The 27,079-nt window shown below is 40.4% G+C and overlaps 1 protein-coding gene across 2 annotated transcripts in view; it reads right to left on the bottom strand.

The window, feature by feature from the left end:
• Window positions 1-399: 399 nt before the first annotated feature.
• SYNPR (synaptoporin) overlaps window positions 400-27,079 on the bottom strand; it is a 332,343-nt gene continuing 305,663 nt past the window's right edge. For both annotated transcript variants that reach the window (XM_079114437.1, XM_079114438.1), the window contains 2 exons: window positions 9,193-9,384; window positions 400-2,103 (listed from right to left, as the gene is read on the bottom strand). In XM_079114437.1, coding sequence (XP_078970563.1) covers window positions 1,846-2,103; window positions 9,193-9,384 — 450 coding nt within the window. In that variant the 3' untranslated portion in view covers window positions 400-1,845. The remainder of the gene's footprint in view (window positions 2,104-9,192; window positions 9,385-27,079) is intronic.

The raw sequence follows: 27,079 nt of genomic DNA, 5'->3' as shown, positions 1-27,079 counted from the left end.
AGAGTGTGGTGGAGGGAAGCAGCTCACATGGTGATCAGGAAGCAGAGAGACTCCACTCTCCAGAGACAAATATATACCCCAAAGTGACGCCCCAAAGCCACGCCCCCAATGCCCACCTCCTCTAGCCACACCTACCTGCCTCCAGTTACCACTCAGTTAAACCCATGAGGGATTAATTCCCTGATTGGGTTAAGGCTCTCACAACCCAGTCATGTCTCCTCCAAACTTTCTTGCATTGTCTCACATGTGAGCTTTTGGGGGACGCCTCACATCCAAACCATAACACCTGAGGGCTCAGGACAAGCAGAATGGTAGAGACACTGCATTTAACCCTTGTTATTTCATTGGTAAGCCAGCCGGGTAGCACTACTGTGATTCATTGCACAGTCAGCATTGTATGTAATAACTTTATTAAGGTCAAATAGATATCACAATACAGATTTATCCAACAGCATCAAGAAAGTGTTACAGATATCACGTAAGACACAAGGCTATTTTGTGCTAATATGCTTCCCACATCACAGATCACACAGAGTTTGTACACAAATAATAACTTTTTTTCTTGAAATACAGATACTTAGCTTTCCTTACTGTCTGGGCCCTGGTGTTTCAATTGAGTTAAAACAGAGGAGGAGATTGGCCTTTTCTTGATAATGAATACATTCTAGGGACCATTTCATGATAACCCTCTTTGGGATACAGAGTGGCACGTGGAAACCATTTTTAATTTATCAGTGACACTCAAATCAGAATTAGTAAATCTGTTGAGCTGTGACTTGAGAAATTTTAATAATTGAATTGAGGAACATATTAGCTTTATAAATAAATAGGATTTAAATGTTTGGTCATGTAGGTTTACAGAATATCCTTTCTACATTAATACTTCAGAACAGCAACATCTTAATTTCTTAACTATAGTATCTAAATCTGCATCTCCAGTATTCCAAGAACATATCACCGATTGAGCTCAGACAGTTATTGGGCTTTAATATGCATAGTCCACAGGATAAGAGCCACAAAACACCATAGAAAGTTACAAGGATATACTTAGCTCAGTAAATAGGATAAATATTGGGCAGTTATCATGTCTAACACTGTCTACTAATAGGGAAAACAACAACAACAACAACTCAAATCTTAGTTACGAGGCATTCAGAACTTAGGTAAAGCCAGAAATACAAATTTGCAAGTATACAAAGTAATGAATATATTTCTTTAAACATCTTTTTAACAAATTCACGGTGCAAACTGGAAAATCTTCGTAAATATAATTTGAATGTTTACTGTGTGAGAAATGCTTATTCATGCACTAAATCATATGAACATTGATTCATCAAGTAAAAAAAGTACAGAGTAATTGTCTGAAATAAGTAGTTAGAGATTTGCATCCTACAGGGTCTAAAACTAAAAAATAATAATGCATGCATGTTGTTATACATCAAATTGTCTTCTAGGAATCATTAAAATGTCTTTTGCATCAAAATGTATAGGAAAACTCAATGCTATTTAATTGACTTTATGCATATTACCTACTAGAGACTTTAAACTACAAAATGCTTCTACTATCTCAGCACACATACAAAACGACCATAAAAGTATCTCTTGATTTAACAAGGTATTCTCCAATTAGCCATCTGTGATAAATAATATATCTCCCCATGTCATCTCTTCTCTAAGTATCATTTATCACGACCCAGGCCTTTCTGCTTTAATGAGGACTATGCATCTCTGATTTACATTCAACACTATCTGCATGAATAATTGATTGAAACACTTTAAAAATTCCTCTGCCACTGAAATAGAAGGTGGTGAGACCATCTCTAGAAGGTTGCAAAGGCTACTCTGCTAAATCTGATTGGTAAAGGAAGTGGGACCAGCAGGCTGTTGGCCAAACTCATCTGAGGAAGGCCCCAGACTCGCCTGCTGGTTATACCCACTGCTGGACCCATAGCTGTCTTGGTTGTACCCGCCTTGATTATAGCTGCTGGAATGTTTCTCCATGGGATCCGAAAGGTATCTCTGTCCCGAGGAATGCCAGCCAGTCTCCTTGAAAACAAACCATATGTTGCCAGCCCAGAGGATAAAATTCAAGAATCCAAAGACCTGAGGGAGAATAAGAGCCCATAAGTTGATAGACTAGACAGAAACCCTAGGAAATAAAAATCTCAGTTTCAGAAAAAATCTTTCACAGTAGAATGAAAGGCTTTTTGCTTCAACATGGAAGCCCCTGTTCTGATCTTCCATTTGAGGTCACAATTTCATTTAGAATAGCTCGTTTTTACTGAAGGCTTGCTATAGGCACTGCATGAAGGACTTTATATGAATTGATTTCATTAGTTGAAGGTGCAGTTATTATGCCCGTATTAATGAAGTGGAATCTGGGCCAAGGTCACATGACTTGGTAAAGAGATCTGGGATTTAAACCCTGTTCTGTCTGATAATCTGAGCCCTTATCTAAGCCATCATTATCTCTGCAAATGAGGTATTCCTCATGGCATATATGATTACCCTCAGGTGGTATAGGGTGGAATATTTTCTCTTTAGTAATGATACATTAATTTGTAAGGCTACCTTCTCTTTATGGCTAGAGATACTACTTTCCCATGTATTATAATGATACAATGAGTTGATTTAACAAAAAACATGGAGCAATCTGTGATATATGCATAGAGTTTGAGGCTCCAAGTAGTTGCCTTTCTGTGCCTCTCATATTCAGAAATGACTGCCAAAAGCAGGCCAAGAAGGAGGTGCAGGTTTCAAAGAGACAGGAAGTGCTTCCTGAAGAACTGGATAGGAGGCATTCCTATGGAAGTTTCTCTCACTCTCCAGAAGGGTGTTGGCAAGTCAGAGGACCAGGTGGTGTTTCCTTAGGGACCAAGCGTTTGATGGACACAGAGCTACTTGCTACTGCAAGACCGCTCAAAAAAGAATCCTAGTCACATGTTTCTTCTGCAGACTTTTCCAAGGCTGGTTGGTTGACATGGGAATGGATCCCAGCCATCTATTTAAACAATTCCTTGTTGGACACAGATAAGACTAGCATAACACCAAACCGTGATAATATTAAAGTATATTAAAATCCCTACTCCAGCACAACTTGTGCTTTGGCCACAGCACAGTAGTAGAGTGCTAGGAGTCCCTTGCTGGGTCAAAATTTATCCCTTGGCTTCTGGAAAGTGAGGTAGGTTGACCTGTGGGGGGCTTGGGTGTGAGGTGTCCCCTGAAGATCACAGGTGAGAGAATGCAGGAATGTTCAGAGGTGATCTGAGATTATGGGAGTTATAACCCAATCAGTGGATTCATCCATTTGATTGATTAATAATTATAAAGAACGACTCCACAGGGTGTAGGTGACCGCAGGCAGGTAGGGTGTGAGTGGAGGGAGTAGGTCCCTGGGGGTGTGACTTTGGGGTTTATATTTTGTCCCAGGCTCCTAGTTCTCTCTCTCTCTCTGCATTATGGCTGTCATGTTCTGAGCTGCTTTCCTCTATCACGTCCTCCTACCGTGTTGATCTGCCTCAAAATGGTAAATGATGCAAGCAAAATGGAGTCAGCTGACCATGAACTGAACCTCTGAAATCATGAGCCCCCAATAATTTTTTCCTCCTTTAAGTTATTCTTATCTGGTATTTTGATTAACACAGAGGCTGGGTAGAGGGATGCTGGTGTAAAGATGTTGGGCATTGGGGCCTGTTGACTAAAGCATTTCAATATTTTAGCCTCGTGGATCCCGAGACCACCTGCTGACTAGCTGAATGTTAGACTTGGAGCCATCTCTGTGGGCTTTGACATTTGAGTGGCCTGTGCACTTGTCTTTTTGCCCTATGACTTGGACCTTGGAACCTCCGGGTTTTTTTCTGATTTGGAAGGACGATAATAATTCTTTCTTCGGGGGAGAGTTTGGAGGATTAAAGAGAACATACGAAGGTAGAGGGATAGTGCTGGCCATGTTTGTAAATGCTCATGGTAAATGATACACTTTCTAAAATACTTCCATGAATTGTAACTCTTTTGCTGCCACATAAATTGAAGTGAGTTTTGACAGTGAGGCTATATTCTTGAGAGGTAAAAAATAGCTAAAAAAAACAAGTAATTCGATCTAATTGAAAGCTGGTTTATCAGGACTTCCTTCTTCCCCTCCCTCTTTTCCTCCTTCTTTCCTATTCCAAACTCTTTCTTTCCTTTGACATGAGGATGTATTTTGTCTCATGTCCCACACTATCGCCAACCATAAATATGGAGTAATAGTTGCTTGATCGAAATGAATTATGTAACCACCGACAAAGCTCTGATTTATATTCAGGACATTTTAACCTTGTGTACAGCAACTGGGACATTTTGCATTAGAAGGGAGAGCTTGATTCAGTTGTACCTTTGTAAATATATGTCAATACATGTGTAGAAAAATCATTAGGGGAGATTTTTAGATATAAAGGGATAGCTCTGTCCAGGGCTATCACTTTATCTGTTTCCTAGATATCTTGGTTTTCCCTGTTGTTAAAGTCCCACCCCCCGCACCCCGCCAAAAGGAATGCCCAAGAAGAATCTAGAAATCTGAGAAATGCAACTTAGAAGAACAGAAGGCATCCCTTCTGACAGCCCCTCCTCCTGTGTCACAGAGGTGTCCCAGATCTCTTGGCCGGCACATTTCTGGGGCACATGGGTTTAGTAGTCTTTTCTTGCCATTTCATTGCACCTGAAACCAGGGAAGAATTTTGATTCAAGCTCAGAGGTAGGGACAACGGAAAGCGAGATCAAAAGAGATTGTACATAGCATGAGAAAGAATGGAGAGATGAAACTGAGATTATCTGAAAAGATGCATCATGTTGACCTGATAAAGCTGGAGAAGCAGAAATCGAAATTATGGATAAACTCAGGATGCTCAGTGCAACTTTGATAAGAATGAAGAGGTTAAGATAAATCTCATCCTCCCTACCTCTCACTGGCCTCTAACACTTTAACATTAAACAGAATGAGTGTATTTAAAAAAAAAAAAATTGGGGGGAGTACCAGGGATTGAACTCAAGGGCACTTAACCACATCCTCAGCCCTTTTTGTATTTTATTTAGAGACAGGGTCTTGTTGAGTTGCTTAGGGCTTGCTAAGTTACTGAGGCTGGCTTTGAACTCCCAATCCTCCTGCCTCAGCCTCCTGAGATCCTGGGATTACAGGCGTGTGCCACTGCACTAGACTGTGTAATTTTTAGGAGTTTTGAGTTGACAATTACCTAGCATTAGCTATGTACCGGGCACCATGTTAAGTATTTTTCATATGTTATCTTATTGCATTCTTTCAAGTTTTGAGGTCAGTTCTTTAACGAAGCCCTCTTTCCATGTGGTGAAACTAAGTTTCGGATAACTGAATTACACAATCTAAGGGTAGTCAATTATTGCCTAGTGTAGCCAGGATTCAAACCCTGGCAGACTGACTCCAGCACTGTCCATGTAGGTCTTTTCAGTGGCAACAGAATTAAGAGAGTTTGGCTCCAGTTCTGGCATGTTAGAGTTTTTAGGTTTAGAAAGGAATCTGGAAACTTTACACAGGTCCCTGAACCTCAGATCCATGCATCAGCATTATCTGGATAGCTCATCTACCTTTAAGTGTTATTGTGATATTATGGATGACAAAGTGCTTTGAAGAAAGTAAATTTGTTACTTAGGTAGCAAATTAGATCATTCTTTCCTGACTCATTTGTTTGGAGAGGTCACCTACTGTGGTGTGTGTCTGGATCCTTCTCTAAAACTTGCTCGCTTGCCTTGGAGGGTGAGTGTTGTCAGCCATGTTTAGTTGACGTGACTCTCTAAGCTCCCCAACTACAAATGATGAGGTGAAGGTGCACACCTGACCTAAGGTGGGCTATGGAGCTTCTCTACCAGACATCTGGAATTGGAACTGAGTGATTTTAGCTCAGTCCACACTCTTTCTTTCTCCTTCCTTCCTTCCTTCCTTCTTTCCTTCCTTCCTTCCTTCCTTCCTTCCTTCCTTCCTTCCTTCCTTCCTTCCTTCCTTCCTTCCTTCCTTCCTTCCTTCCTTCCTTCCTTCCTTCCTTCCTTTCTTTCTTTCCAGGGGGTACCAGGAATCAAACTCAGGGACACTTGACCACTGAGCCACATCCCCTGCCCTATTTTGTATTTTATTTAGAGACAGGGTCTCACTGAGTTCTGCGCCTCTCTTTTGCTGAGGCTGGCTTTGAACCCACAATCCTCCTGCCTCAGCCTCCCAAGCCGCTGGGATTACAGGTGTGCACCACCTTGCCTGGCCTAAGCTGTTTCTTTAAAAACAAATACAAGCTTAGAAACTGTAAGGTGTTATCTTCTGTTGTGTGTATGGGGAAAAAGTGAAATTCTATCTGGAAAAAGAGAATAATCTAAGAGACATTCTCTTTCAACAGAAAAACACAGAGCTCCAGAAAGAGGAAAGGAAAAGAGGTGGGGGATAAAACCTGTCCAATTTCCCAATGGTATTCCAGTTTTTGGCCCTGTATTCTACCCTGGGAAAGCAACTTGATAGTGTTTTTCCAATTATTTTCAATTTTTGCATAAACTATCCATATGACTTGAAGGCAAACAAATTTGTAATTAAAAAAAATTATTGTGTTTTGGCTGATGCATAGCTGTTCCCCTGATTTTGGAAATACAAATCTGATTTGGTTTGCAGAGCTGTGTTCCACTCCAGTGGCTTGGGCTCTCTCCTGGAACTAAGTGCAACTCTAGCAGAGAAATGCAAAGTTAGGTAAAATTTCCACTAAAGGCAACTCAGAGAGACTATTCTTTAATATCTAGCATCTGGAACTCTGATTCTCCTCTAGATTTGCCTTCTTTATTTCTTCAAGTCTCATCATGCTTATGAGCCACTTGATAACTTTCCAAAGCCTTTTTTTTTTTCCCATGTTGAAGTTAGAGTCAGTTTCTCTTATTGCAATTCAAATATATATATATATATATATATATATATATATATATATATATATTCAAATATATATACTGTGGTGCTAGGGATTGAACCCAGGCCCTTGTGCATTCGAGGTAAGCACTCTCCCAACTAAACTATATCACCAGCCCCTTATTTCAAATATTTGATTGCGTATAGGCGTTGGTACCAAGAGTGGGTCCAAAGAACAGACTTTAGGGGTATGAAGACTGTTGTGATTTAGCCAGCGTGAAGTGACTTTCTGTTATGAGAAACTAGATGTGGATATATAACTGTCACAGTCACATTGTTTTTCACTCCTAATTCCTGTCTTCTAGACTAAAAATTATTAAAGACACCAGAAGTGGAATTAAAAAGACCCTACAGGTTATCACAATTTATTTGGAAATTGGTTATTAAACTAACAAACATAGCATAGAGTATTATCTTTGTTAGATTTTGAGATCCAAGTTATAATCACTTTCATTAAACACCATCTATAAAACAAAGTACAGCATACAGGAGTAATACTAGTATTAATTAGATGTTAATGTACACCTCAAAGCAGTCATGTACAGGTGTGGCCAGAAATCAATAGAAATGATTGTGAGATCCTAATAGATAGTTCGTTTCCATGGTTACTCTCTCACAAAGCAGATTCATGGTAAACCACTGGGAGCAGAGGAGCAACCCTTCCCTGCATTATAAGAGCCTTCCCAAGCTGGCACAGTGGTGCATGCCTGTAGTCCCAGCAGCTTGGGAGGCTGAGGCAGGAGGATCATGAGTTCAAAGCCAGCCTCAGCAACTTAGCAAGAACCTAAGCAAGTCAGAGAGAACGTTGTCTAATAAAATACAAAAAAGAGGCTGGGGATGTGGCTCAGTGGTTAAGCACCCCTGGGTTCAAACCTCGGTAGCACTCCCCCCGCCTTGCCAAAAAAAATGAAACCTTCCCAGGTTGAATTTCAGAAAGTTGGAGAAGCACAGGTTAACCTTGAAGCAAAGATAATTATTTCTAAGGTTTGCTAAAATGTTGTTCCTTTAACAAACACTGCTGAGTTTCCTATTCTTCAATAAATACTACTTTCTGCTGCCATTATAGCTTATGTATATTTCAGACATATCTTCTTTCTTTGGAATAACACAAGTTCTTACACTTATAAATTAAGAATCCAATTGAGCATCTCTGCTGTCAGATCTTCTCTTCCTTAATAGCCACACACCTGATGACAATATTTGACTTTCTTCAACCAATATAGTTCATCTTTTCTAAAGTTATTAAGTAATGAAGCCAGAAGGATAGAGAAGATAAAAAAAATCACCATAACCATTTTCAGTACTTTTTTATGCCATGTAATTTCTTTTGCATCCTATTAAGTTTGAGTATTTTTTTCTCCAGTCAATTGGGTATATTCTATATGGGGTTTGAATAACGTTTCCCTTCCAGGAAACTTCTATGCCATCAGATATTCCTTTAAACTTCTGGCAGGTGGCAGCCTTAATGTTTAGATTTTATGCCTGCTTCTGGCTTAGAATTCTGACTTAACAGTCATCAAAGCAGCAGCCGCTAATACCTGCTGGGTTTTTATTAAGACTTTTGTAATTGGTGGCCCTAGAGTATGCAAATTCTGACGATGAAGAACTTGAGGGCCAAAGGATTATCTTGCACCTGAAGTGGAATATCACTAATTTTAGTCAGCTGTTTCACTGCTGTGACTAAATGATCTGACCAGCACAATTACAGAGGAGGAAAGGTTTATTTGGGAGCTCAAGGTTTCAGAGGTCTTAGTCAATAGAAGGCCAACTCCATTCCTCAGGGCTTGAGGTGAGGTTGAACATCACAGCGGAAGAATGTGGCAGAGGGAAGCAGCTCACGTGGTGATCAGGAAGCAGAGAAAGACTCCACTCCCCAGCTACAAATATATGCCCCAAGCTACGCCCCCAAACCACACCCCAAAGCCACGCCCCCCAAAGCCCACCTCCTCCAGCCACACCCACTCCCTCCAGCCACACCCACCTGCTTCCAATCACCACTGAGTTAATCCCACCAGGGATTCATTCACAGATCGGGTTAAGGCTCTCAACCCAGTTATTTCTCCTCTGAACCTTCCTGCATGGTCTCACACGTGAGCTTTTGGGGGACACCTCACCTCCAAACCATAACAACAGTTTTGATTGGCCTAGTTTGGAAGGCAGACATTTTCAAAATGGCTCTGGAGAGACTTTTCTTACTAATTGAGCAAATGAAGATCTGGGAGGTCAAGCACGGGTGGAAACCGACTTACCACTGAAGTGTTCAGGCTGGACATGACGGGGCTGTGGACGGCCATGCATTTGTTGGCCGGCTGCTTACAAGCTGACATCAGTAGCAAGACTTCCTTGGGATCTGTGGCGACTTTGACGTCAGACAGGCCCTTTGCCCACGCAGATGAGCCCACCAACCACAAGAACGAAAAGACCACAGTGACGATGAAGTCCTACAGAGCAGGAAAAGAAAATGGATGTGAGTTCCAGGAACAAGTCAAATACTTTATAGAAATACTCGCTTTGCCTTTCAGAAAAAATCCAAGATCCCATGGTACAAGGAACAAGAGAAACCTATTGGTGGTTTGTGGTTGAAGGTTGGTGCTATCTTACTCAAACATGCATAATAACAGTACCAGTCACCATGTCTCAGGAACTATGCCAAGGACTGTATAATCCTCATCCAATAGGTCCTACAACATCCACTGAGCCCTTTTTATTTTGTATTTTGAGACAGGATCTTGCTGAATTGCTTCGGGGTCTCACTAAGTTGCTGAGGCTGGCCTCAAACTTGTAATCCTCCTGCCTCAGCCTCCCCAGTTGCTAAGATCACAGGTGTGGGCATGATACCTGACAAGAAAGTTCTTATCATTATTCTAAGAGCTTTCCAAGACTCCATGACTATCAAGTCCAAGCTCTTAGCCCTCATGTTCTGATGACTTCAAACATTTAGAGGTTTAGCCAGTTGTTAGAGACCCTGGGTGGTAATATCCATTTACTTACCCACATTTTGATATAACAAACCTGTGCATTATCTATTTTAGCCCTGGAACGCTGTTATGTGGAAGACAGTAATAACCATCCTGTTTTGTGCATACTGTGGATGAGAAGTTTTATATAAAATTATTCTCACAATAATCATGTTAATTTTTGTAAGGCTCATTTTAAAGATGAGGATACTGAGGTTCCGGGAGGTATAAGGTAACACTTGGAAAGTGACAGAACCAGAATTCCTATCCACCTGGGATGTGTACAGAGGAAAGTCTTCTTTATTTTTAACAGAAAAATCTCTATGATGTAAGGGGTGGACTATTTTAGAGAAACATTTTCAAACTTCTGACAGGGGCTATTTATCATATCCTCTCTCATGGAATGATAGGTTGGAAGTCACTGTCCAAGACTTGAGCAGTCCATGTTCTAACACAGACAATTTTTCCGATTCATTATGCTTATATTTGACTACTATAAAAATGTTACATGCTGTTTACCTAAAATAATTAAAAAACCCACCAACCTAGAAAGGAATATAGTAAATGTGATACAGCCACAGAAACAGGCTGCTCTTGGCCGGTTGCAGGGGCACATTCCTATAATCCCAGTGGCTTGGGAGGCTGAGACAGGAGGATCTTGAGTTCAAAGCCAGCCTCAGCAACTTAGCAAGACCCTATCTCAAACTAAAATATAATAAAAGGCTATTCTTTTTATTCTAGATAGCAAGTCCCCCAAGGCAGAAATCTTGGAATGTTTCTTTCTTACCCAAGGACAGGAGCTTCTGACTTGCCCAGGTCCTGCTGCCCCTAGGAATAAATGACTTCTCCTCAAGCTCCTGTGATCTGCACTGTGGGATCTGACACTGCTCAGGTGCTGTATGGTCCTGGGTTGGAAAGGGGTGGCTTTTGTGGTGAATGTTCCAGAGAGTTTCACAACTAACAATGGCTAAGGCTTTGGAGCAACTTGTCTCTTCATCCATTGACTGTTCTGAATCCTGTTGGCTCTGTTTACCTTTTTCTATTGGTTCTAGAATATTGAGGATCAATCCATGATTCATTCACTGGGTCTTTAGAGCATGGAGTTTTTAACTCTATACTTCGCTTTCCTCTACTCCTCCTCCTTCTCCCTTCTTTCCTTCTTATTTTTAATGAGTTCCTCTTGAGTTTTACCAACTCTCGTAAGCCACCTTAAGTTCTTTTTGGAATGAGGCAAGAAGCCAACAAGCAAACAAATACGATATCTACAACTGCTTCAATGTTAATAAGAACATTTGGAATAAAGAAACTCAAGTGAGGGGTTTGAACTAGAAATTGAAGGGAATAGTTAAAAATAAATAAGCCAGATAGATCCACTCTCAAAACACAACTTCCCTGGGCTGGGGATAAAGATCGGTTGATAGAGTGCAAGTACAAGGCCATGGCTTCAATTCCCAGCACTGCAAAAGAAAAAAAAAAACAACCACCAACAGAAACAAAAAATACAACTTCCTGTTCATGTCTAATTTGGTAGCTTATTTCATTCATTCACGCATTCAAATAGTAAATTTTGATTAATGTACCAAAGCCTTGTGCAGAGCCTTATGGAGGATAAAAACATGCAAATTAGGGACTTCCGCCTTTTCTATTACATATTGATTATGGGCCTGTAGTGACCATCTTATTCTGAACATGATTTAGACAATGGTGGTCATGATTTATACTCATTGTATGTAGAAATGGGCTTGTTAAAAGACCAGTAGGATAGGGAAATTAAAACAGTCCTGTGAAGACCTTTTCATTGGGGATGGGAGAAAATCATGTCAAAACTTTTAGGTTTATTTGTTCAAATCTTCATAATACCTCCCACTTAGTGAGTAATTATTAGGTACTAAGTATTTTTCCAAGTTCACATGCATTCGCTCACTTAATTCTAACAATAATCTTGTCCCCATTTTGCAGTGGGGGAAAGTGGTATACCAAGTCACCAGTTGGTAGGTGCAGTGGCCAAGATCCTAAGCCTGACCATCTGCCTCCAAGGGTGTGCTTAACTGTTCCATGCTGCTTCCCATGGCTCCTTCAAGGAATGGTAATATTCCTTCTTCTTTATTTTTTATTTTTACTTAAGGAATGATGCCAGAATGTGTAGTTTCTCTTGTGCCGGGCTAGCTCATATGCTGGGTAAGGGCGCGGAGTCAAGATCCAGACTCTAGGAGTTGGGTGGAAGCAGGCTTGTGATAAGCATCCTGCAAACTCGTTTATTGCAGGAACCGCTATACATTTTACAGGTTTCTTGCCCAATCACAATGTGCCATGGGGGATCAGACTACCAGGTTCCTATACGGGTTCCCTTGGTAACACTGCGTCAAATTGGGGTAGTCGTTTACTTTCCTAGGTGGCCAAAGCAGAACGCTCCTCCCTCCAAGTTTTCCTTACACACTTGAGACGTTCACTGCTGCCAGCCAAGAACTAGGATTTCTCCCAACAAGAATGGATTTTTGTATGACATTGCTTCCTACTCCCTAAAATAGGAATCAATCCTGTGAACCATGTTTTTTTTTTTTTTGGTATCAGGGATTGAACCCAGGGATGCTTAACCACTGAGCCACATACCCAGCCCTTTTTTATATTTTATTTAGAGACAAGGTCTCACCGAGTTGCTTAGGGCCTGGCTTTTACTGAGGCTGGCTTTGAACTCAAGATCCTCCTGCCTCAGTCTCCCGAGCTGCTGGGATTACAGGCGTGTGCCACAGCACCTGGCTATGATCTTCCTAAAACAAGTACACTAAATAGGTTTTCAAAAGCAGGGTTGAGGTCTTGCTTAATTTAAATATAAAAAATAGTAATGAAGCATTTTCAGGGAAGAAACTTTATGATTGAAATCAAGGATCTATGTCATTGTACTAAGTACAGTGCTTTTGAAAGCTGATCCACTCTTTTATCTTCTAGTTTCATCTCAGAAAGAAAGGATCTGCATAGATTATCTCTTAAATGTGTTAAAAACAGACTCTGTCACCAGAAAGGCCTGGGTTTGAATCCTTTATTTTATACTTAATAGCTTTGTGTCCTTAAGGAAGTTGCTAGACCACTTGAAGCCTCCGTTTGCCTCTCTGTCAATTGGAATAATAACAGTATCTGTCTCATGGGATGGTTGTGAGAATCAAATAAGATGCTATAATTAAAATGCATATTGCTGTGCCTGGCAAATAGTGGGGAACAGTGAATGGCTACTTTAATAATCACCAATAAAAGCAGCGATCCATGCAACAACATAACTAGCATGACCTATGGAACAGGAACTTACAAGATTGTATATCTGCTTTGAGTAACTTTTGTCTATAGAAATGGAAAGGTGGAGATTTTGAACACAGTTGCAAACACCAGCATTTAAAAATCATGAGCCAGGAGCCACGGCACATTCCTGTAATCCCAGTGACTCTGGAGGCTGAGGCAGGAGGATCGCCAAAGCCAGCCTCAGAAACTGAGTGAGGCCTTAAGCAACTCAGTGAGACCCTGTCTCTAAAACATATATATATATATATATATAATATGTATTATGTATATAATATATATTTAAAACATAAAAAATACACACACACACACACACATATATATATACACATATAAATATAAAATAAATATAAAAGGATTAAGGATGTGGCTCAGTGGTAAATCAGCCCTGGGTTAAATACCCAGTACCAAAAAAAAAAAAAAAAAAAAAAAAAAAAAAAAAAATCATGAAGACAATGGAACAGGGAAGTTAATATGCAAACCTTAAAAATAAGACTGTAAAACATTATTTATTGACATTTGTCTACAGTGGGTAGAGTAGATCTATTTAATGTGAGTCCAAAGCTGCACATACATCTTCTCCTGAAAAACTGGCAGCGACTCCCACCTCCTGTCAATAAAAGCCAAAGGCCACGCAGAAGCTCACAGAGATAACGATCTGCTGTGCCCACTCCCTGTTCTTGTCCTGCTCCTCCCACCTGCTCCGTTCCTGCCACATTGGCCCCCTGGCTGTTGGTCACACCCACCCAGAACGTGCAGCTCAGAGGTTTCCCCAGGACACTCCCATCCCCATATATCCACATAGATCGCCCCTACTTTCCTTAACATCTCCGCTCAGATTTCACTGTCTCCAGAAGCTTCCTTGACAACCATATGCAAACAGCCCTCCTCCAGCTGAATTACCTCCTCTCCTAGATTTAATTTTCTGTTGCCCTTTTACCGACGGGTTTATCGTTACTTGTGTTTTAATCATCTCCCTTATCTCCTGCAGCTAAAATGTAAATATCGCATGGGCGGGATCTTTATCTGTGACGATCCACTGCAGGTGCTCAGTGAATATTTCTTAAGTGAATGGATGCAACAGGAAACGTTTCTGACAGACTGAGGTGGAAACGTCAGGGTAGATCCTGTGCGTGCAGGTCAGGTGTGTTCCTGCCTGAGTTCTCTGTGTTTCGGTGCCTTCCTACAGAATCTCTTCCCTGCCTCTCAGCCATATAGCTTGCTTTATCACCTTAAATATCCCCATCAGTGGTCACCTTCCCTAAAATGTGCCCCCTTATCTCTAATCCCTTATTTTTCTTTGCCCAGCACTTTTGACAGTTTGAAGAACTGTTTGCTCATTTGTCTACTTCTGCCAATAAGACATCGGCTCCATGCAGGGAGCGACTTTGTCTATCTTGCTCATTGCTGGGTCTTGGCAGAAAAGGCATCATTAATATTTGTTGAGTGAATGAATGAATGAATATACACAATGGTCCCAATTTCGTTTAAAAATGCATCTTTATGAATATAATATTGTATAAGAATTCACCAAATATTTTTAAAAATATTTTTAAATTTGCTCTAATTAGTTATACATGACAGGAGAGTGCATTTTGACACATCATACATAAATGGAGTAGAACTTCTCATTCATCTGGTTGTACATGGTGTAGTGTTACACAGGTTGTGTAGTCACACATGCACATGGGTAATAATGTCCAACTCATTCCACTGTCCTTCCCACCCTCTGTGCCCCTCCAGTCACTCCCCTCTCTCTAATCCAAAGTACCTCTATTCTTCCCTAGGGCCCCCCCTTATTGTGAATTTTCATCTGCATATCAGAGAAAACATTCAGCCTTTGGTTTTGGGGGGATTAGCCTATTTTGCTTAGTGTGATATTCTCTACCATCCATTTACCAGCAAATGCCATAATTTCATTCTTCTTTAAGGCTGAGTAATATTCCATTGTGTATATAGACCACATTTTCTTTGTCCATTCATCTGTTGAAAGGCACCTAGGTTGGTTCCATAACTTAGCTATTGTGAATTGAGCTGCTAATAAACATTAATGTGGCTGCACCACTGTAGTATGCTGATTTCAAGTCCTTTGGGTATAAACCTGAGAGTGGGATGACTGAGTCAAATGGAAGAATTCACCAAATATTAATGGTAGGACTAGAGATTATTTTACCTTGTTTTACATTAGATTGCTTATTTTAAAGCATATTTTTATAATTAGATCAAATAAATGTAATATGGCAATGTGATCAAAACACAGATTGATTTTATCAATGGCTCTCCCAGGCAGATGACCCTATATAATAATCAGCAGCATTATTTATAACTAGATTAAAATTTTAAAAATTATTAGAACAGAGTATTTGCACCCATGAGTTTCAAAAAGCAGTGTCAAGTCAGGCTTTCTATAAATAAGAAAAATGGGGAGACCATGTCAAAACTGCTAGAATGTATTAGCTTGAAATTCTTTTCTTTCTTTTATTTACTTGTTTATTTATTTTTTGGCTTCAAATATAAACCATAGTTTGTAGAGAATGAGACGTGGGAAGAAATATCTGACCCTAGTTTTGTCTCATTTTCCTATTTCCCGCTGGGGCTCACCCCTGGCCAAAGTCACCTGGACTGCAGGAGGTGGGAAACCCACAGACGTGATCCGTGCATATTCTCCTGGGCACAGAGGAGATCAGAAGCAATCCTGAATGAATTTTTTACATCCATGGAGGGCTCCTTCTTTACCAGGCCCTCCACTAAGGCCTCTAGATATCATTAACCTTATAATTGAGGCACTTATGTTCGCCCTGTTTCACTTGTGATGAAACTGAAGCACAGACAGGTTAAATACTTATAATTAATATCAGGCTTGACCACTGTAGCATATCACGAGCTTTCTGAAAGCATGGAGGAATATAAGACTCTGGTGTATTCTAGGTGAATAATTACTTTAACTTATTGTTAAGGTTTGGATGAGAGGTGTCCCCCAAAACTCAAATGTGAGACCATGCAAGAAGGTTCAGAGGAGAAATGACTGGGTTGAGAGCCTTAACCCAGTCAGTGAATGAATCCCTGATGGGATTAACTGAGTGGTGACTGGAGGCAGGTGGGTGTGGCTGGAGGAGGTGGGCATTGGGGGCGTGGCTTGGGGGGTACATATTTGTCTCTGGAGAGTGGTGTCTTTCTCTGCTTCCCATCACCATGTGAGCTGCTTCCCTTGACCACACTCTTCAGCCATGATGTTCTGCCTCATCTTAGGCCCAGAGCAATGGAGTCGGACGTCTGTGGACTGAGACCTCTGAAACTGTGAGCCTCCAAATAAACTCTCCTCCTTTGTAATTGTGCTGGCCAGATCATTTAGTCACAGCAGCACAATAGCTGACTAAAACACTGAAGATCTCTACATTTTAGTCAATTTGGTACTACCTAAGCCATTTTGATTTAATTAACATAGCTTCTGTGTATCTCAATATTTTATTTAAAGCAAATATGCTTTTTGCACAGTTATTAAATGTGTTCCATAAATAGTAAAGCAATATAGCTTCCCACCAGTAAAAGAAAAATGCAAACATAAATGTTATAAGGTAAACATAAAACACCTTCAATTCTAGTTAGAGAGGTTTGTCCAAGGCATCAGAGTCTAGGGTCTTTGTTAAGCATGGAGATTAACTTGTGTTAGAGGGGGATTAGTGAAATTTACTCGCATTGCCCAATCAGAAGGCTGGACGTGGTTTTGTCATTCAGGCCATTGAATGCCATGTTCATGGCTGCCTAGAGTCATTTTCTGTTGGGAGCAATTTCTTTTCTGCTCTTATATGTGGGCCTTTTAGGGCACAGTCTCCATTTGCCAAAGTGTGGTGGAGTGATCTAGATTGAGATCCCCTCATAGGTGTGGTATCCACAGTCTTTGTGTTAATTTTTTGTTTGTTTATTTTTGGTACCAGGGATTGAATTTAGTGACCTTAACCACTGAGCCACATCCCCAGCCCTATTTTGTATTTTATTTAGAGACAGGGTCTCACTGAGTTGCTTTGGGCTTTGCTAAGTTGCTGAGGCTGGCTTTGAACTCACAATCCTCCTGCCTCAACCTCCCGAGCTGCTGGGATTAAAGGCGTATGGCGCTACACCCAGCTTAATTCTATTTTTGCTATGGCACTGGATGTCCTTAGGTGGGACCTGGGAACCCACCCCTAGCCACTTCTACTTGGGTCTGGTCATTAGTTTGGGTTTTTGTCTCTTCTTTTCTTTGTATTAAGGTATAGCTGAAGACTGAGTACCACTGTGTGCGGAGCAAGGCACGCTGTCCTTTGGCTGAGTTTAGTTCAGCAGCAGTCTCTACCCTGTGAACGTGTTGTGTCTCTGGAAGTTCAAGCACCTTTCTGAGAAGCAGTACTCCTGCTGCTGGAATTCTGAGCCCTGGAGCAAGCAGGAATGCAGCCTTCCTCTAATCCACCATCTTGAACATCCTAGAGGCATTTTCTGTACCTGGAGAGGTAAATGGCTCATGCTTGGGAAGTGACTTCCTTCGGATGGGACAGACAAGAATCCAGTTTCTACAAATACTACTCCTCATCTTTCTAAGAGAGAGAATGTACATGGAAGGTAAATTTGTAACATTTACTGGTAGGTTATTCTGGTGCGTACATTAACGTTTTGAAGATACCTTCTACTAGCTTTGTTTGTATGGTTTATCCTCTTACAGTGGAGAGCCTGCCATTCTGAACGTGTACCAATGCTTCAAAAAGCCCTCCTGCTTGGGATCTGTGTAGTTTCCATAAAATTCCAAGAAGTTTTCAGAGGAGGCATAGAAACTGCAGCCAAAGTGTTAAGAGGTTAATTTTCCCATGGTTCATGAAATGGTTTGTGAGTAAACTCTGAGCTATTGGTCGCATCCTCTACCTAAAAAACTTTGACTTGCAATCTGGATGTGTTTCTGCTGTATGTCTAAAGTACCTGCTCAGCAAACCAAGAAAACAATTTCCTCCACAGAGGGAACAGCCTGGCTTAATGTAGACTGGGTGCTTTGGTTCCATTTAGCATTTGGGGAGTACCTTGTCACTTGCATAAGTTGTTAAAATTTTTTGGTTTTTACTAGACTGTAACTTAATAGAACAAAGCTGCTGATCCTGGATCACTTTGGGGCATACAAAAGTGAGTCATTTTTGGTGACAAAAAACTGTTTCAGAGCCAGGTAAACTTATCTCCATCTCTCTCCATTAGTGGTACACCCAGCCCCACTGGATATTGGTCAACAGAGTCAATTACTCCATTTCTACTTATTGTCAACTATTGCCCATATTTCAGTCTGATGACTTTGTTCTCTATTTGGTCTTTTTCTCTTGCTCAGACTTTCACTGAGAGCCTGTACTAGATACTCCCAAGAGTCACCCTCATCCCCAGTGTAAGTGGATTTTGCTTGGCTGATTTTGCTTCTAGAATAATGCTGTGAATCAGGAAACAGAAACCAGCAAGATGGCGGCTCAGCGGAGATGCCGAGCTTTGGTCTTGTCTTGGAAGACTGGAGCTAAGCAGTGACCAGTTAAGACAACTTTCTGTTCTGTCAGCATACAGGTTTGTTTCATTATTTCATTTGAGATACTAATAATAATGGAATCAGACTTCCAGAGGGTGCCTACAGGTTTTGACATGCTATGGCAAAAGATCATTTGATCTTCACAGGAGGTAGGAGAGGGTGAAGATAATTGTATTATGTTTCACAGAAGAGTGAAGTAAATGCAGGGAATTTAAGTGATGTGCCCAGTTATCACAAGGAACTGTGATTTGAAGCCAGGATTTTAGGGTCTCTGTTTTTATTACGATGATCAGATTTTCTAAAGATTGGGTGAGAACACATATGTAGTAATAAATAACATTGAGCTACATACAGAGAAAGGCATTTTCCTTCACAATTCTCTTTCAATTAACTTCATAGAAGAGAAAGTCTCATTTGGGTGGTTATCCGTCACCCACACCTATTTAGCAAATGCTAGTCTTTTTCTTTTTTCATCCAAGAAAATTGGCCCCAGAGTCAGAGCCTTCAACTACAATACAGTCTTGTTTATTTTCTGTTGATTCACGTCTACGTTTATCTTTTAATTATGTCAAATAAGACTGGAGTTCTATATTCAGTCATGATCCATGGTTTTATTAAAAATAGATTTTTATTTTAAGAAAATGATTTAAAGAACAGTAAAAATTTTGTGATCTAGGTAATAGGAGTAGGGAATGAGAATGTCTGATAACTGGGAAGGACTGTAAGGTACCAACCTTGGAGAGCTCTAACTGAGATCCTAACCTAGCCATCTACTAGAAATGTCATGCAAGCCACAGATATAAAACATATATGTAATTTTAAGTGTTAGAGTAGGCACATTTAAAAAAGCAAAAAGAAACTCGTGCAAGTAATTATACTGATATATCTCATCTTAATATAATAAATCCAATACATCAAACATATTATAATCCCATAATCAATTTAAAATCATTAATATTTTACCATTTTTTTGGTACTAAGTCTTTGAAATTCAGAACATTCTGGTATAAGTATTTTATACCTACAATACATCTTTTACTGGGGGGGGGTAGTTTGGGGATTGAACTCAGGGACACTCAGCCACTGAGTCACATCCCCAGCCCTCTTTTGTATTTTATTTAGAGACAGGATCTCAATGAGTTGCTTAGGGCCTTGCTAAGTTGCTGAGGCTGGCTTTGAACTTGTGATCCTCTTGCCTCAGCCTCCCAAGCTGCTGGGGTTACAGGTGTGTGTCACTGCCCCCAGTATTCTCATAATCTTGATGTAAGAAGGAAGTATTCAGGACTCTTTGGTAAACTCGGAAAGAACAAAAGTCTTTAGTAGCTTGCTGTAATGCTATTATAAATCATATGTTATAAACACTCTTGAAAACCGGATTTGATTTTTGACTGATCCTCCCTAACCTTTTTATTGCAAAAAGCACAAGCGCTTCAGAAGTTAATAATAATATTAGTAAATTAATAACTACTTAAAATGAATTAATTGTATTGATTATATATATCATATAGTGATAATATTATTAACTTCCATTGATTAGTGCTTACTATAGGTCAGACCCTGTGCTAATTCCTTTACATAGATTATTCTATTTAATTTTCATCGACTATGTGTATGGTAGTGTTTTAGTCAAGCTATTTCACTGCTGTGACTAAAAGATCTGACCAGCACAGTTATAAAGAAGGAAAGGTTTATTTGACGGCTCATGGATTCAGAGGTCTCAGTTCATACACAGCTGGCTCCATTCCTCAGGGCTTGAGGTGAGGCTGAACATCATGGTGGACGAGTGTGGCAGAAGGAAGCAGCTCACATCATCAGGAAGCAGAGAGAGACTCCACTCTCCAGATAGAAAATATAACCCCTATAGCCACATCCCAATTCCCACCTCCTCCAGCCACACCCTACCACTTCAATAAATCCCATCAGGGATTAACCCACTGATTAGGTTAAGGCTCTCACAACCCAATCATTCCTGGATTCAAATCTCAGTGTTTAGTAACTAGCTCTGGCACCCGATTGAGATCTAGTTTCCCTATATGTAACAATGGATAATAATGACATAAATGTTCGTAGAGCTTTTTCCAAAGATAAAGGAATTAATGCAATTGCACACTTAACCCAGTGCTTGAAAGTGTACTTTTAATTAGTCTTGATACAGGAAAATTCTAGTGCATGAAGTTTAAAATGAAATAGGTTAGAAAAGTCCATTGGCATGATCTGGTGGATTTTGCTAGTCAATAAGTCAGGTGAGTTCTTTTACTTATTCAACAAGTCCCTACGGAGCGTCTACTAGGTGCTAGATTGGGGGAATGTAGTAGTTAAGAATAGACACAGTCCTAGTACTCACTGTGGTAGAGAAGAAAAGACCTTAGTCAAATAATCACAAAAGAATGTGTAATTGAATATGGTGCCAATAACTTTGCAGGAAAAGGTCTTGGTGTTTGAAAAGAAAAAAAAAAAAATGTTGAGAGTTCTGACAAGTTCCACCTAGAGGGACAGAAAAAGTTATATGGAGCTGGTTGCATTCAAGTTCAGTTTAGGTCTGATTCTGGAATCCTTCCAAAGCCAACACACATTGGGTAATAAACATACAAAACAGCTTATCTAGAAGGCCTATGAATTGGCCTCTGGAGGGGGCATTGGGCTCCTCTCCACTGCTTTCCTGCTCTGTGTTTAAGAAGAATGAATGTTCATTTTGATCCGATAAGGACAAAGGAAATTTCTTGGGCTGTGCTGCCAGGAGAGGAAGTTGCCAGTGCCAGGAGGAGAAGATCGGGTCTCCTAGGAGTTTGGTGGCCCACGTGGCTGCAGAGGCTACCAACTGTCTGAACTTGTCCCTCTGTAATCCCTTTGCTCTTAGAAAACCAAGCAATAAACAAGGTGAGTCCAAGGGGTGAGGAGGTCGATAAATCAGGTAGGTAGAGCTGTTTGCATGTCTAAACGTTGGTAGAAGAGTATTTTTGCCTTTTGGGGTCCTCACCCGCTAGCAGTTTTGTGAGCCTAGGGAAGCCATCAGCATAGTTGGTGTTTCTGGGTGACTTCCTAGCTTATCCAGGAAATGGCACCCCTTCTAAATAACTGGTTATTGGTGTTGACACACCTGTCAATGAATAGATAACAAGTAACAAGCCCAAGATCCTAGATCAGAGGTGATCTATTGAAACCAGTTTAGATGTCTTAAAAATAACTGAGGAGGAAAATTATAATAGTGGATTTAGTTAAGGGTGAATCTGGAGATTTGGAGATGTTTATTGAAAACATCTGTCTTTTCTTGGAGATGCTTATTGAAAACATATCCATCTCTTCCATTTTTGTTTTTTTAGTGCTTCCAAAATATTTTGGGGGCTGCCATTGAACCAGCTAGTTGAAAATGCTCAGATCTGGGTAATTAACCGCCAGCCTCATCTACTTGGCACAAAACATCTGGGTGTTACAAACGTATCTGGAAAATGACAGATGTTGGGAGACATCCAGATGTAACATCTGGAGGTACTGTAGCATACAGCACACACAGTGGAAGGCCCAGGAGCAGAAGCAGCCTGATTTGAACTTACTTCTTCTGTGCTCTCCAGACTACAACATTTTCTCACCATGTGACTAAACCACCCTATCACAGTTACACACACACACACAAAACCTTGGAAGTCATACATTTATATGATGTCACACACACATGTGAACACTCTGTTTAAAAACAGATGATACGCTGCCCTTTCTTCTCCATATAATGGCAGACAGTAAAGACAGGGATAATTAAAATATAATGTAATCCATAGTGATTTCATTCTTCCTTCCTCCCCTCCCTCCCTCCCTCCCTCGCTCCCTCCCTCCCTTCCTTCCTTCCTTCCTTCCTTCCTTCCTTCCTTCCTTCCTTCCTTCCTTCTTTGTACCAGGGATTGAATTCAGGGGCACTTAACCACTGAGCCACATCCTCAGCTCTTTTTTATATTTTATTCAGAGGTAGGGTCTCACTGTATTGCTTAGGGCCTTGCTAAATCGCTGAGGCTGGCTTTGAACCTGTGATCCTCCTGCCTCAGCCTCCCAAGTTCCTGGGGTGGGATGTGCACCACTGTGCCCGGCCCAAAGTGATTTCTTACCTTGTCTAAATATTCGTCAGTTGCCCTATCAGTAACCTATGCTTGAAAATTCCAGTAGTAGACCCTGAGAAATTTTGACTGAACAAAAAATGCTGGCAGGCTTCTTTGATCCCACATTCCCAATCAAGTCAGCTCCTCTGACTTCTGTCCTAGTTTCTTTTGCCATCACCCTCCCTGAAATCAGGAAAAAAATTTGCACATCTTCTTCCTGCAGAATTACATAATATTTGAGTGGGAGAGAACTGCTGAGATAAATTCAGGCTGTCAAATACTCCTTGCAAACATAATCCTATTATTAACTTACTATTCTACACTACTGGCATCTCCCCGATCGAACAAGGAGCCGTTGATGTGTGTGGCCAGGAACAATGTCATAGAGCTAACTTATCCACGGATGCTGAATTTCTCTGGGCTTTACATCTATAACATGGATCAGGAGGGCTTCCCTTACAGGGTTATTATGAGGGATAACATTACATAGAAATGCCAAGCTTGGAGACTGGAACATTCTAGTTGTTGCCAGAAAGGTCATAATGATGATGAAGGTGAAGATGATATAATCCCAAGTGATAAAGCCTGATTTGATCACAGTCTATGTATGACATTTGACATGAATTCCAACGTTATGACTTGAATTTTTTTTCCCTAGTCTATATTCTGACATTCTTTGGAAAAGAGCAGCACTCTGCTGAGCTTAAATAAACATGGTTCAGACTTTGTCCACTCATTCTGAAGTGTTGAACCACTGATTCTTTGTAGGGATCCGTGTGTGCGTGCATGTGTGTGTGTGTGAGAGAGTGTATTTCATCAGGTTGCAATACATGTTTGGAAAAGAACTTGAGTAATTGTGAGGCCATTTGAAAAAACGTTCTGCCTGGTAGAATGAGCCACGGATATGACAAAGGAATGCCGCTACCATTTTCCTCCCTTGCAGCAAGGACTGTCTTTAACTACCTGTGTCCCTAGCACAGAGCCAAATGGAGACACTTGGTCATTTCTCACACATACCCTCTGAATATAAGAATACTAGGAAGAGACATCATGTTTGATGGAGACACACAGGAAAAAAAAAAAATCATTCAGGTCTCAAAAATCTGGCTGTTTTCTAAATTATATCAAGTTATAAAAAAATCTTAGAACTCTGTGGGGGAAAAATAATTTAATGCTAGGGTATAGGGAGAGAAGGTGGTTTTAAAATTTTTGATTTTATTGTTTTTCTTTATGTCCACTCTCCTTCCCCCCTTTAGGACCCCTTAAGTGACTAGATGTGAAATATTTGGCACGAGTTTAGAATAGGCATATTCTACTGTACTTGACCTTTGGCAATCAGGAGAAAGTTTCTGTTTAGGAGAATGATTATGATTTTATTTCACATTTCCCTCCCACCAACTTTTTTTTTCTTTTTTTCAAATGAGCAAGTAGCATTAACAGACAGTTAGGTTCATGAAAAGAGCTGCTATTTTTCAAGCATTCCTTATGCCTCTGTAGAACTGAAGATCCATTATTCTGTCATGTATCAACCCATCTGTCAGCCCAACAGATGGTTCAAATGAAGAACTTCTAAAATACCAGGGAGGAAATTACCCTGTGCTTCACCATCCACAGCAAAAATTCGGTCTGACTTCAGAATATTTCTTCACTACTTCCCCGCTTATCATGTGAAGTGAAACTGAGGAGAAAATATTGCATTTGAATTACAAATTAGAAGCCACTCCCTCACAGGATGACTCCTGGCTTCTTTAGATGTCTTTGCTCTGTAAGTACAAGAAAGACTTGAGTTCTAGTTTTAGTTAGGCTACTTCTTAGCTATGTTGACTTCGGCAATTTATTTAACCTCATCAACTTTATTTTCCTTAGTGGACTAGTAGGGAATTAGTAGCTTGTCTTGGGGGATTATTCAAGAATTAGCAAATAATGAATAAGAAAAATACCTTGCACAGCTAGGCACCTGAGAAATGATAGGTGCTATTGTTATTTTCTCTCTCAGTTTTCTCCTCCTGTTCTTGTCAATTGTTCCCTATAAGTTTATTCCCAAAGACTCTGTCTCTGCAATAGTTAAGCTATAGAATCCACTGAGGTGCCCTTCAACAGGTCAATGGATAAAGAAAATGTGGTCTGTATACACAATGGAATATTACTCGCCATAAAAATGACTTTATTACTTTTGCTGGGAAATGGATGAATCTGAAGACTATCATGCTAAGTGAAATAAGCCAGTCCCCAAAAAACAAAGGCCAGATGTTCTCTCGGATATGTGGATGCTAATACACAACAAGGGGTTGGGGTGGGGGGTGGATGGGGGGGTTGGGGGGTGGAGTGGGAGAACAGAAGTTCACTGGATTAGACAAAGGGGGATGAAGGGAAGGGAGGGGGATGGGAATAGGAAAGACAGTGGAATGAACACACGACCAGTGAAACTCCACACCATGTCCAACCACAAGAATGGGAAGTCACACTCCATGTATGTAGAATGGGTTAAAATACACTCTACTGTCATGTAGAACTAAAGAGAACAAATAGACATTTTGAAAATAAAAAAGACTGTCTCTGGAAGGCAAGATTTGTGCAGGTGCCAATGGACAGAAGGTAGGCAGACAAGTAAAACTGGGGAGGTGTGGATGAAGCTGTGTGTGTGTTTGTGTGTGTGTGTGTGTGTGACTGTTTCTCTGCAGGGCCTGGTGTGCATGTAGTACAACCCAGAAAGATGCTGTGGTGCTGTTGTTTGATTTGCACATGTGAGGAATCCACGTAGAGACACTTGGAACTGGAGTGACATTGTATTCTAGAGGTGTGTGTGCGTTTCAGAAACTCGAGAGGGACAGGGAGTTTTGCCTAAACCTTCCCAATGAGCGTGATCATGCGTTTTCTTGGTTTTCATTTCAATCTGGAAGAAATGAATATTTGTGATTTTCACCCTAAGCATAAATATTAATTGGATTGTCATTTATATGTCATATTTTATTGAGCTGATTCTACTTATTTTTTGTCAGCTCTAGCATTTCCAACATATAACTGTTGGAATTTCACATTCACAGTTTGTTATTGTTGTTTTGTGGTGGGAACTTTTCAAAGCAGACTCCTCTCTTCAGGGCTGTTCTTTTATAAATGCTGCTGTGTGTGATAGATAATGACAGGTCTGAAAGTTTTGAGAAGCAAGATGTGTCGTAGTGAAGGGCTTTGCAACTTTCTGTGCCACAAAGCTTCTGGGAGTCTTGTTGAAAAGCAGATTCTGGCTCAGTAGGTCAGGAGAGTCTGTATTTCCAACAACTTGCGAGAAACGCCAATGTTGCTGGTCCGTGCACATACTTTGAGAAGCAGGTCCTAGCCTATGAGGAAACTTGCTCCAGAGAGACTCCAGCACCAACCGCTATCTGTGGCCCCACTGTGAAAGAACTTCCCCACGCCATTTTGGGTACATTGTTATTCTGTCTCATTTTTATATGGGTAGGTCTCATTTTACCAGTTCAATTTTTAAAAATTATTTTTCTTTAAAAATTTTTATTAGTGCAATAGAGTTGTAATATTGGGGTTCATTTGTCCATTCAATTTGAATATCACTCTCTTCTTTCTCTCTTCTAACATTTATTGTGTAATTGCTATATACCAGGACTATGCTAAGGGTTTGCATGAGTTAGCCTTATTCAATTGTCAATGATAGGCTAGGGCCTACTCCTATCATCAATGAACAGGTGAAGATACAGAGACACAGAGAGGGTAAGTAAATTGCCTGGGGTCACCCAGTTAGCAAGTGGTAGAACCAGGATAAAAATGCAATCTGATTCCAGAACCTGGATCCCCTACTCTTAAGGATTTATTAATATGCCTTTCTGGGAATGTATCAATTATATTTTTATCATTTCTACAGAACCTCTCCCTGTGTTACCTCTAGTGGATATGAGCAGATAAAGTAAAAAAGAAAAAAAAAATTATAAAAATACATATATGCTGTTTCTTCTCTTTTTTTCCTAATTGGTACATAATGAAACCCATGAGACTGAATAGCAGGGGATTAGGAGGAATTATCATACAAAAGTCCAATAAGATATACTTAGGCAAACTGAATATTATGAGGCCCTTGTCACAAATAGTTCTGCTATGGGGGCATCCTTTGACCTAAATTCCATTAAAACCTGTTATATGAGATCTCATTATGTGCCACATTGTGTTCTATTGATGAGAGGAAGAAATTAGCTCCTGAAAAAAAAGTGAAGGTTCTACATAAGATATTCCTAGTCACAAAGAGGACCCTGATTCCACACCAATTTGCAGAAAT

The sequence above is a fragment of the Sciurus vulgaris genome (assembly GCF_902686455.1).
Source record: "Sciurus vulgaris genome assembly, chromosome: 16".
NCBI lineage: Eukaryota > Metazoa > Chordata > Mammalia > Rodentia > Sciuridae > Sciurus > Sciurus vulgaris.
The sequence above is the reverse complement of the archived record's forward strand: the minus strand, read 5'-3'. Positions and strand labels throughout refer to the sequence as shown.